The following is a 12,899-nucleotide window of genomic DNA, read 5'->3' on the forward strand; positions in this document are numbered from 1 at the left end:
TTTCTCCAGCAGCAGCGAGCAGGGGCTTCCTCTAGTGCAGGGTGCAGGCTTCTCATTGGTGCTTTCTCTTGTGGAGCATGGGCTCTAGGGCAAGCGGGCTTCAGTAGTTTCAGCTCCCGGGCTCCAGAGCACAGGCTTAATAGTTGTGGCGCACAGGCTTAGTTGCTCCAAGGTATGTGGGATCTTCCCGGACCGGGGATCAAACCCATGTCTCCTGCATTGGCAGGTGGATTCTTTACCACTGGACCACCAGGGTATTTACCACTGGACCAGCAGTTGCAAGTCCATTCCAGGGCCTTTAACTGTTAAGTTTCTTGTTTTTGAAAAGCACTTTTCCCTGGAAAATTGAATGAGAGGTTTTACATTTTTAAAGTTTTGATTGCTTTTATTAATTTTTTAGTCTACTTCATTGTTGCTTTTATTCTAAACCCTCATGACCCAGCAGACTCTTTCAACATTGGGCAGAGAGTGACCATTTCTCCCTGGCTCTTTGAGAGTTCCCAAGTCTTGCTGCTGCTGCTGCTGCTAAGTCGCTTCAGTCATGTCCAACTCTGTGCGACCCCATAGACGGCAGCCCAACCGGCTCCCCCGTCCCTGGGATTCTCCAGGCAAGAGTACTGGAGTGGGGTGCCATTTCCTTCTCCAATGCATGAAAGTGAAAATGAAGTCGCTCAGTCGTGTCCGACTCCCACCAACCCCGTGGACTGCAGCCTACTAGGCTCCTCTGCCCTTTCCCAAGTCCTAGAGGCTTATAAGAGGCTTTGATTTGAAGGCTTAACTCTGGGACATGGCTTTTCCAGGGCTTTATGAAGTGATGGGGCTCTGGCTTTGCCTCACTTTCAAAATGTACCTGCAGCAGCTGCTATTCTTGCTCTGGAGCATTTGGCTTTAAATATGTTTTCTCCCTGTCAAGAGGATTGGCACCCTCTGGTTTTCTCTTTCACCCATTCTTCTGAGTATAAAAGTTTGACTTCTTGCAAACGCAGTGCCTTTTCATGAAGAAATAGATACGACTGACTTTTCTGAGTTAAGGACAGTCTGGTGTCTCTCAAGCGTAGTAGCAGGCAGCTCCCCAGGACTGGCTTGGCAGGCCAGTGGCTTCAAGATGTCAGGTGCTATGACCGACATGCGAAGGAGAGTTTTAGAGCATCAAGGAAAATTAAGTAGGCGTGAAGTAGATGCATCTAGCATTAGGAGCAAAGACTGACCACTTGCCAGTTTTGTGAACTTGGGCAACAGCTTCGTCTTCATCTACAGATGGGATTTATTGATATTCTATCTGCCTTATCAGTTTACTGTGAGGGCTGAATGAGCTAATGCAGGAAACGTGCTTAGCAAATTGTGAGTAGCAGCAATTGTTAGTAATGTTAAGAGCTGTTATTTCCTCCCTTTATTTAGACATTCCTTGCTGTAAATTTATTTTCCAACTGGTTTCAAGATCATGTTCCCTTTGGGGGCATCTGACGGTCAAGTTTGCAGGGAAAAAAATGCGTTAAAGGAAAGTGGATGAAAATCTGATCAATCTTGACTAAAAATAAAAAGACTTTGCCATGTATTTATGTGATGTCCTGCGCTAGCACTGACACTTTGTTAGGGTAGTAGGGTTCGTGGACATAAGCTAAGTATTGATTAATAATTTAAATGTCTAAGAATTAAGCCTGCCATGGAGCAGGCAATGGAAGCAGTTTTGTTTGGTTGTAAAAATGCCAACATTCCTGAAACAGTGAGCTCATCATCAAATTCTTCTTCCACGCCCATAAAAGAATCTATGAATTGTTTGCTCGATTTTGTTTTGGTTTTCTGGGCAACTAAGAACGAAATAGGGCAGTGATTCTCAAGCAAGTTAGAGCATTAAAGTCCTCTGGAGGGCTTGTGCAAAACGTGGACCCTGAATCTTCGCACCAGAGTTGTTGATTCAGTAAGACGGGGGTGGGGCCTGAGAATTTGCATTTCTACTAAGTTCCCAGGCAAGGCTGATGCTGCTGATCCAGGAACTGCACTTTGAGGACCATTAATATAGAATGTCCTGAGGCCTTACAACGTGGTGGAGATCTCAGGGCGATTTAGTCACCAGGAAGTGGGTTCAAATTCTGGGTCTGTCCTTAGTAGCAGAGAGCAGAATTATGTCAAGCAAATAATCTCTCTGAGATCCAGTTTCTTCTTCTGTTTTTAAATGGAAATGATACAGCCTTCCCCCTCCTCCCCTTAAGGTCATCGGAAAACTTAAAGAAGATATCTGTGAAGCACTTTGTTCCCTGCCTGACATGCATTAATTTAAGAGTCCATTAACTTCTTTTACTGTAAGATGTTTTTTCATAAGTCGTGTATTTATTTCTGAGTGTTTGGGGCAAGAAGCTCTGTCACGTGAATAAACTTCTCATTTAAATGACTGAAGCAGTTTGAAAGATTTCACTAAGATTCCATTTCAGAATTACCATGTCATTTGTCATGCTGATGTGTGTGTGTATACTTTTTTCCTTTTAATTAAATTAGTTTCTTCCCCTTAAATTCTTATAAGAGTAGCAAGATGCATAATGGATTGGGAATTTCATCCTTCTTCATTTGTACATTGGAATTTCAACATATTTTCATGCGTTGGTAGAGGGCAGTGAAAAGGTCACAGCTAGAATGAAAACCCTGAGTTTTCATAATTCATGGACAATTAGAGTCTGACTGAATTTTGTCTTTTTATTCAAAAGCAACCACGTGAGTATCTCCCTGACACAGAAGCACCAGTTGCTGTTCAGTCACTCAGTCGTATCCAACTCTTTCGGACCCTGTGAACTGAAGCACACCAGGCTTCCCTGTCCTTCACCATCTCCTGGAGTTTGCTCAAACTCATGTCCATTGAGTCAATGATGCCATCCAACCATCTCATCTTCTGTCATCCCCTTCTCCTCCTGCCGTCAGTCTTTTCCAGTGAGTCAGTTCTTTGCATCAGGTGGCCAAAGTGTTGGAGCTTCAGCTTCAGCATCAATCCCTGCAGTGAATATTCAGAATTGATTTCCTTTAGAATTGACTGGTTTAATCTCCTTGTTGTCCAAGGGACACTCAAGCTTCTAAAACATGAAGTGTCTAACACCTCATTTCTAGAGACCATTATTTCATCTGTCTAGAGTAAGGCCTGGTCATATGCATTTTAATCAATGAAAAATTAATCAGTCAATCTATGAAAGAAGTAGAAAGTTTTATTCAAGCCAGATTGAGGATTATGACCTGGGAAGAGGCTCTCAGAAAGCTTCAAGGACTGTTCTGCCCACTAGAAGTCAAAGCACAGGTATGTTAAGTTTTTTGAGACAGAGAGCTGTTCCTTAAATGATGTATTATTGACAGTTCACACAGTGCACATTGGCAGGTACAAAGTGTTGCGTCACCATGACCTCTTCCAAGATCAAGGAGAAGAATGTTATCTTTAACAAGCTGTCCTGTTGGTATTGGGAGAATGTTGCTCTTTATGGCTGAGCAGGTATTCCTGCCAATGGGCAAGATCTGTTCTGTGCATAATGAATTTACGCAGTGCAGTGTTGGGAAGAGAGGACGCCAAAGGGCAGAGAAATTTTTATGTGTAAATTTTACTTGTCTTGCCATAAAATGAATTTTATTTCACAGAAGAATCAGCCCAGGTGGTGCAGAGACTGCATTTTAAGACAGACAAGGAAAGGGCTGCAATGGTCAAGACAGATTTCAGGTTCAGATTCTGCTGCTTAACTAGCTGTGTGGACTTGGGCAAATTCTCCAATCTTCTCCCCCCCCCCCCACGCCCCGCCCCCCCGCCCCGCCCCCACTGCCCCGCCCCCACTGCCCCGCCCCCACTGCCCCGCCCCCGCCCCGCCCCCACTGCCCCGCCCCACTGCCCCGCCCCCACTGCCCCGCCCCGCCCCCCCCCGCCCCGCCCCCGCCCCCGCCCCGCCCCGCCCCCCACTGCCCCAGTTTGGCTGTTTTTTTTTTTTAATTTATTTTTTATATTAATCTTTATTGGAGTATATTGCTTTACAATGTTGTGTTACTTTCTCCTGTACACCAAAGTGAAACAGCCATACATAAACATGAAAAGTGAAAGTGAAAGTGTTAGTTGTTCAGCTGTGTCCGACTTTTTGCAACTTCATGGACTGTAGCCAGCCAGGCTTCTCTGTCCATGGAATTCTCCAGACAAGAATTCTGGAGTGGGCTGGCATTCCTTTCTCCAGGGGATCTTCCCGACGTAGAGATGGAACCCGTGTCTCCTGCATTGCAGGCGGACTTTCTGAGCCACCAGGGAAGCCCCATACACATACATATATCCCCTCTTTTCTGGATATCCTTCCCATTTGTTAATAGGTCACCACAGAGCACTGAGTAGAGTTCCCTGAGCTACACAGTAGGTTCTCATTATCGCCAATCTTCTTAATTCTTGGTCTCTCTTATGTGACATGGGTCATTCTTACTCACTGGGACCATTATACAGGTTATATAGTTAGTGGATTTTAAAAATGCCTGGCATAGTGCCAGTCACAAAGCACTCAAAAGCTCCAGTATTGTGATGGTTCTTCTAAAATGCCACACAGGAAAGGTGGACAGATAAGATAAACACAAAAGTTCACAAAGGACTAGAACTGAAATGAAGTCAATTGGCTGTGGGTTAATCCATAAAATATTTACTAAGTCTTCAAGAAAGAGAATTCTCCAAAGATTATGTTGAAGTGACTGATTCCTTGCAGGTGGTTTCGATCAGGTACATTCGTGACTAGCTTCTAACTTGGTATAATCACTTTCCAAAAATTATTATTTATTTATTTGACTGCCCTGGGTCTTCATTGCGGTGTGGGCTTTCTCTGGTTGCAGTGCTCAGGCTTCTCACTGCAGTGGCTTCCCTTGTTGTGGAGCACAGGCTCTAGGCCCACAAGCTTCAGTAGTTACGGCTCGTAGGCTCTAGAATGCAAGATCAGTGGTTGTGGCCCATGGGCTTAGTCGCTCCGTAGCATGTGGAATCTTTCCGGATCAGGATCCAACCTGCGTCCCCTGCATTGGCTGGCAGATCCTTATCCTCTGTACCACCAGGGAAGTCCTGTACTTACTTTTTTAGTATCAAAACTCTATTTTGGACACCTTAAGGTAAAATGATGTTGGATTGTATTGAAACAAATTAATCAAATCTACTGAATCAGCAGACTCTCATTTTTTACTGTCAGGACATCAATTTTCCATTTGCGTTCACATGACAAGATAATGTCCTTTCATGAAAATACTAAACGCTTCAGGAGATGCTAAATGAAACATCGTAACACAAGACAACAGAGCCAGTGTTACTCAGTAATAGGATGGGAAGATCAGTTTAGAAAGAAAGCAGTACTATTATAGACAAGTTTTTATTCAGAGATTTAAGAAATGCCATAGAAGTATGACTTGGATTTTTCTCAATTTCTCTTAAGCAATTTTAATAAATTTTATTCCTTCTATAGAATAGTCTTTCCCAGCTTACTGAAAAAATTTTAAATTATGTGCTTAAAATTAGTATTATGGCATGTTTTCATTTCCATGCTGTTCCTGAAGACCATGACAGTGGAGCCTTCAGAAGAGAATTTATTCGCCACAATTGTATTTCCATTAAACAAAGCTTAAGAACAGACAGTCCTAATGGGGTTTTCATTTATGGATCCTGTGGGTAGGGTTCTCCAGGGAGGATGGTCAACATTAATTAAAACATCCTGAGGCCTGTGAGCCGCAATTACTTCTCCATGAGATGCAGTAAAGAGCTTTGTATAATCCCATGAAAACAGAGGATGCAGGAAATTCCTGCTTTCTCATCGCTTTCATGAAGATGCAGCTTTTAAGCAGATATTCTTCAGAGTTACCACAATTGACATAATTCATTGCTCTAGGGAACAAATGTTTTCTACTTTCAATTTGTTACCCAGAAAAGGAGAGGCCTTTTATATGGGGTAGTTGTCATGTTGCCTGCATATCTAAGCCAGGAGAGTCTTGAACCGCCCCTGAAGTGATGATAAGGTGTGCAAATTATGGGTTTGTTATGTGGTTCCAGTAGGCATATGGGAGTATGCATATGTAATATAAGTAAAGATGTCACTTTGAACTGGTGGGACTGTCGGTGATTTCTTTCTAGGTTGGAAAGCGAGGGACCATAAGAGATCATTCTGGCTTTAACCCATCGGTGGATGCTGAAGCGATTCGTAAGGCCATCAGAGGAATTGGTGAGTAATGCTTTACAATTTCTTTCTTACTGTTGAAGCAGATCAGGAATTAAAGCTAAAAGTGCATAGGTTCAGGTTGCCCAAGTTGCCTTTTTTACTTAATTAGAGAAATGGTAAGGCACTTTAAAAACTTGTGAAGAGGAAAAGTGTAGGGTACCCAGTCTATGTGTGTGTGTGTGTGTGTGTGTGTGTGTGTGTTTTCCACGACAATCATTTGAGGTGGAGACTTTTATTCTCTTTAGTTTACAGATGGGGGAACTGCAGCTCAGAGGTGGTGAGTCATTTTCCTAGGGTCATACACGAGTGGCAGAGCTGGGATTCAAACCCATGATTGAAATACCAGGTTTCTTCCAGGGTACCGTGCTTTCACAACACCAGGAGAGTGTCAGTGGGCATAGGCATGACCTGTAAGAGGTATTTAAGTTTCTATTTATTTAGTTTTATCTATGGCTGTGCTGGGTCTTCGCTGCTGTGCACTGGCTTTCTCTAGTTGTGGCGAGCCGGGGCTACTCTCTGGTTGCAGTGGGAGGGCTTCTCATTACAGTGGCTTCTCTTGTTGTGGAGCATGGGCTCTAGGGCACACGGGCTTTAGTAGTTGTGGGGCATGTTTCCCTACGGCACGTGGGATCTTCCCAAACTAAGGATTGAACCAGTGACCGTGGCACTGCAAGGCGGATTCTTAGCCGCTGGACCAGTGGGGAAGCCCAGGAACCCAGTTTTATCCAGTCTTAATATTTGCCATGTTTCAGTTCAGTTTAGTCGCTCAGTCGTGTCCGACTCTTTGCAGCCCCATGAATCGCAGCATGCCAGGCCTCCCTGTCCATCACCATCTCCCGGAGTTCACTCAGACTCACGTCCATCGAGTCAGTGATGCCATCCAGCCATCTTATCCTCGGTCATACCCTTCTCCTCCTGCCCCCAATCCCTCCCAGCATCAGAGTCTTTTCCAGTGAGTCACCTCTTCGCATGAGGTGGCCAAAGTACTGGAGTTTCAGCTTTAGCATCATTCCTTCCAAAGAACACCCAGGGCTGATCTCCTTCAGAATGGACTGGTTGGATCTCCTTGTAGTCCAAGGGACTCTCAAGAGTCTTCTCCAATACCACAGTTCAAAAGCATCAATTCTTCGGCGCTCAGCCTTCTTCACAGTCCAACTCTCACATCTATACATGACCACAGGAAAAACCATAGCCTTGACTAGACGGACCTTAGTCGGCAAAGTAATATTTCTGCTTTTCAATATGCTATCTAGGTTGGTCATAACTTTTCTTCCAAGGAATAAGCGTCTTTTAACTTCATGGCTGCAGTCACCATCTGCAGTGATTTTTGAGCCCGAAAAAAAAGTCTGACACTGTTTTCACTGTTTCCCCATCTATTTGCCATTAAGTGATGGGACCAGATGCCATGATCTTCGTTTTCTGAATATTCAGCTTTAAGCCAGCGTTTTCACTCTCCACTTTCACTTTCATCAAGAGGCTTTTTAATTCCTCTTCACTTTCTGCCATAAGGGTGGTGTCATCTGCATATCTGAGGTTATTGATATTTCTCCTGGCAATCTTGATTCCAGCTTGTGCTTCTTCCAGCCCAGCGTTTCTCATGATGTACTCTTCATAGATGTTAAATAAGCACGGTGACCATATACAGCCTTGACGTACTCCTTTTCCTATTTGGAACCAGTCTGTTGTTCCATGTCCAGTTCTAACTGCTGCTTCCTGACCTGCATATAGGTTTCTCAAAAGGCAGGTCAGGTGGTCTGGTATTCCCATCTCTTTCAGAACTTTCCACAGTTTATTGTGATCCACACAGTCAAAGGCTTTGGCATAGCCACTAAAGAAGAAATATAGATGTTTTTCTGAAGCTCTCTTGCTTTTTCTATGATCCAGCAGATGTTGGCAGTTTGATCTCTGGTTCCTCTGCCTTTTCTAAAACCAGCTTGAACATCTGGAAGTTCACGGCTCACGTATTGCTGAAGCCTGGCTTGGAGAATTTTGAGCATTACTTTACTAGCATGTGAGATGAGTGCAGTTGTGTAGTAGTTTGAGCATTCTTTGGCATTGCCTTTCTTTGGGATTGGAATGAAAACTTTTGCCATGTTTATTTCCTTCTAAACACTACCATGGGCTTCCCGGGTGGCGCTAGTGGTGAAGAACGGCCTACCGATGTGGGACACTGACTGAGCAACTAACACTTTCACTTTCAAACACTGCCATGACCATCACTGCTATCAACAGTCATCATCATTATCACCATGAATCATTACAGATACAGTATCTTCTGATTCTGTCTGGATCTCATTCCCACCCTATTCTCTAGAGATAAACAACATTCTAAATTAGAAATATATTTCCATGAAACTTTTAATTCTGTACTCCATATATGTGTACACATTGTTTTGCATGGGCTCAAACAGTATAAATTGAAATCCTACTGTAGGTATTCTTCTGCAACTTATTTTTTATCCCTTAACATTATGTTTTTGAGATTTATCCATGTTGATATGTTTAGCTCTAGTTCATTAATTTTAACTGCAGAGTAGTCTATTGAATTACTATGTCGTAAGATGGAAATAGTGATGGAACTTTTAAATTGCCTACAATTCTTTTCTATTACAGTATAAAAGTACTGCACTGAATAGTCGTGCTTATGTCTTCTGTGAATGTTTGCTAGCATCTCTCTAGAATATAAATTTACTAGAAATTTTGCCAAACTGCTCTCTCAAATGAATTTACAAATTAGCATTCCTACCAGCAATATGGTTTCCCAGGTGGCACAACAGTAAAGAATCCACCGGCCAATGCAAGAGACACAGGTTCCATCCATCCTGGGTCAGGAAGATCCCCTGCAGAAGGAAATGGCAACCCACTCCGGTATTCTTGCCTGGAAAATCCCATGGACAGAGCATCCTGGTGGGCTACAGTCCACGGAGTCGCAAAGAATCAGACACAACTGAGCGACTGAACACACACACAGCACCAGCAATGTATAAGACTTCCTCTTGCCCAGTAGTCTCATCCATACTTGCTATGGTCATCCAGTAGAGTGGGTCTGAAATTGTACCTCATTCTATTTCCTTCCTCTCTCTTATCCCTCATTACTGATGCAGTTAAGCATCCTTTCTTGTTTATTGGCTTCCTTTCCCATGAATTACTCCTCCATACCTTTTATCCATTTTTCAGTTGGGTTGTGTTCTTTGGCTTGGCAAGAAATAATTTTTAAATTTATTTTTTAAAATAAATTCTGGGTATGAAACATTTTTTTTTAATTACAAGCCATGAAAACATCTTTTCTCAGAATGTGATTTCCTTTTCACTTGCCTACAGTAACTTTAATCGAATAGAAGTTTTAAATTTTAGTGAAATTAACTTTACCAATATTTTTTGTAATAACTTATACTTACTGTCTTTTCTGTGGTGAGCACATAAAGATACCCTGCTGTATTTTCTCCCCCAGATTTTACAATCTTATTTTTCACATTGAGATCTTTAATCTGCCTGGAGTAAATGCTTGTGAATGGCATTTAAATCTAATTTGATTTTATGTGGCTATGCAATTGTCCCAGTGCAATCGATTGAAGAGTTCATCCTTTCCACACTGATTTGTAATGCCACCACTGTCTCATAAGCTTTGCTATTTTTCTGCTCTCTGTTACATTCCACTGGTCTATTTGCCTCTCCCCGTCTTTATACAACATTGTCATAACTGCTATTATTATTTTATAGTGACACTAGTTTCTAGTAAACCGGGAGTTTTTTTTCTTGGCTCCTTGCCCTCTCCTATAAATTTTAGGGTCAGTTTGTCAAGTTTCATGAATTATATTATTAAGGTTTTATATCAGTTTATTATTATAGTATTTCTGCCTGTTTAGGTTTTTTTTTTCTGTTTTTAAATGAAAGTTATTTGTTTATCTACCTCTTGTTTCCCTATTTCCACACAGTGTTGAATAGACTTTTCCATGAGGCTATTGTCAAACTGAATGCATTAATGGTCTTTAAATTCTCTCTGTTGTCTTTCTTTCTTTACATTATGTTTCTTCACAGGTTTGCAGATCCACTCTGAGGAGGTTTTCCTTTGTAAAACCAGGTGTTGAGGTGGCATTTGCCTTAGGGGCGTGTGAGATCCAGCCTCTGAACCATGAGGCATCTTGGTTTAATTTCTGGTCTTGAGCATTTGCAGAAATAAGAGAGGAGAGATTGCCTGATGTACAACCTACATGTGATGTCTTGTGGCATAAGGTATAGAGAAGCAGAGAAGGAGGTGGGAAATTAGAACAGAGACATGAAGCAAGAGCTGGTGGTGGCGGTTTAGTCACTAAGTCGTGTCCGACTCTTGCGACCCCACGGACAGAGGAGCCTGGCAGGCTACAGTCCATGGGATTCTCCAGGCAAGAATACTCGAGTGGATTGCCATTTCCTTCTCCAGGGGATCTCCCCAACTCAGAAATCAAACCCAGGCTCCTGCATCGTAGGCAGATTCTTTACCAACGAAGCTACAAGGGAAGCCCAAGCTAGGTCCAAAGAAACTGGTACACAAGCGAAGGAGCTTAAGCTTCACCCTGAAGATTACAGAGAATCTTTAGGATTTCTATCAAGGAATTGATATGATCTGTTTAAAAAATCATTGTTGATATGATGTGTTTAAAAAATTTACTTAGGCAGAACTCTACAGTATGAATTATAATGGGATCAAGTTAGGAGGCTACTGAAGTTTCCAGGTAAAATATGTTGAATGCACAGTAGCAGAAAAGAGGACAAATTCAAGAGATTCAGTTGATTGCTACAACGTAAAGAGCAGGGAAGGGAAAGCAGGATAGGGTGACTTGAGCATCTTTGCTTGGATGGCTGTATCTATATGGGTATCACTGACTCGGGAACATAGAATGAAAGACAAGTTAGAGAGGAAGTAGAATAGAATGAACAGAATGGAATAAAATCCAGGGGAATGAATGCAGATAGAATCCAAATAGAATGAATGCACCCTGGAGCAGCTGAGTTTGAGATACTTGTAGTTAGGTGCTCAGTCATGCATCGGTCCAGAGGCCATGACAGGTCCGAGTTGATAATCAGATTCACAGAGCACAGTGAGGATTTAATCTAACTCTGTTTCCTTAACTACACAGAGAATACAAGACCAGAGATCCACCGGGGCAGCCTCTTTCACTGGCAGGCCCAGCAGCTAGTCACATACACTTTCTTTTGCCCCATCATTCACGTAGAGTGAATGGTCCATGGCACCACTGCTATGGACAAATGGGACCAAGGCGTGTGTGGATCACGCAACATGGGGAAGATGAGCCTTGAGTTCCAACTGATCTTTTATACCATTCTAGCCAACTCACAGCCCCCACCCCAGGGGTAGTCCTCTACCACAAAGGAGTAGGTAGACACCACTTCCAACAATATCTTAATACTTAATTACTAAGAAAATGGTGACGTAGAGGTCATTTTCATGCCAGACACGCATTAACTCTTTCAGTTCAGTTCATTCGCTCAGTCGTGTCTGACTCTGCGACTCTATGGACTTCAGCATGCCAGGCCTCCCTGTCCATCACCAACTCCCGGAGCCTCCTCAAATTCATGTCCATCGAGTCAGTGATGCCATCCAACCATCTCATCCTCTGTTGTCCCCTTCTCCTCCTGCCTTCAACCTTTCCCAGCATCAGAGTCTTTTCCAGTGAGTCAGTTCTTCGCATCACGGGGCCAAAGTATTGGAGTTTCAGCTTCAACATCAGTCTTTCCAAAGAATAGTCAGGACTGATTTCCTTTAGGATGGACTGGTTAGATCTCCTTGCTATACAAGGGATTCTCAAGAGTCTTCTCCAACACCACAGTGCAAAAGCATCAATTCTTGGGTCAGCTTTCTTTATACTCCAACTCTCACATCCATACATGACCACTGGAAAAACAAAAGCTTTGACTAAATAGACCTTTGTTGGCAAAGTAGTGTCTCTGCTTTTTAATATGCTGTCTAGGTTTGTCATAGATTTTCTTCCAAGGAGCAAGCATCTTTAAATTTTATGGCTGCAGTCACCATCTGCAGTGATTTTGGAGCCCCCAAAAATAAAGTCTGTCACTGTTTTCACTGTTTCCCCCTCTATTTGCCTTGAAGTGATGGGACCAGATGCCATGATCTTAGTTTTCTGAATGTTGAGTTTTAAGCCAACTTTTCCACTCTCTCTTTCTTTTTTTTTTTTTCATGTAGCTTTTATTTTATTTTTTTTATATTATTATTATTATTTTTTAAAATTTTAAAATCTTTAATTCTTACATGTGTTCCCAAACATGAACCCCCCTCCCACCTCCCTCCCCATAACATCTCAGTGGGTCATCCCCATGCACCAACCCCAAGCATGCTGTATCCTGCGTCAGACATAGACTGGCGATTCAATTCTTACATGATAGTATACATGATAGAATGCCATTCTCCAAAATCATCCCACCCTCTCCCTCTCCCTCTGAGTCCAAAAGTCCGTTATACACAGCTGTGTCTTTTTTCCTGTCTTGCATACAGGGTCGTCATTGCCATCTTTCTAAATTCCATATATATGTGTTAGTATACTGTATTGGTGCTTTTCTTTCTGGCTTACTTCACTCTGTATAATTGGCTCCAGTTTCATCCATCTCATCAGAACGGATTCAAATGAATTCTTTTTAGCGGCTGAGTAATACTCCATTGTGTATATGTACCACTGCTTTCTTATCCATTCGTCTGCTGAT

General features: G+C 42.5%; 1 protein-coding gene across 1 annotated transcript in view; it reads left to right on the top strand.

Moving 5' to 3' along the window:
- ANXA3 (annexin A3) overlaps nt 1-12,899 on the top strand; it is a 77,282-nt gene that overhangs the window by 23,496 nt on the left and 40,887 nt on the right. Inside the window, exon 3 of the mRNA XM_068975305.1 lies at nt 6,101-6,188. Within this exon, the coding sequence (XP_068831406.1) occupies nt 6,101-6,188 (88 nt within the window). The remainder of the gene's footprint in view (nt 1-6,100; nt 6,189-12,899) is intronic.

The sequence above is a fragment of the Capricornis sumatraensis genome, chromosome 7, assembly GCF_032405125.1.
Source record: "Capricornis sumatraensis isolate serow.1 chromosome 7, serow.2, whole genome shotgun sequence".
Lineage (NCBI taxonomy): Eukaryota > Metazoa > Chordata > Mammalia > Artiodactyla > Bovidae > Capricornis > Capricornis sumatraensis.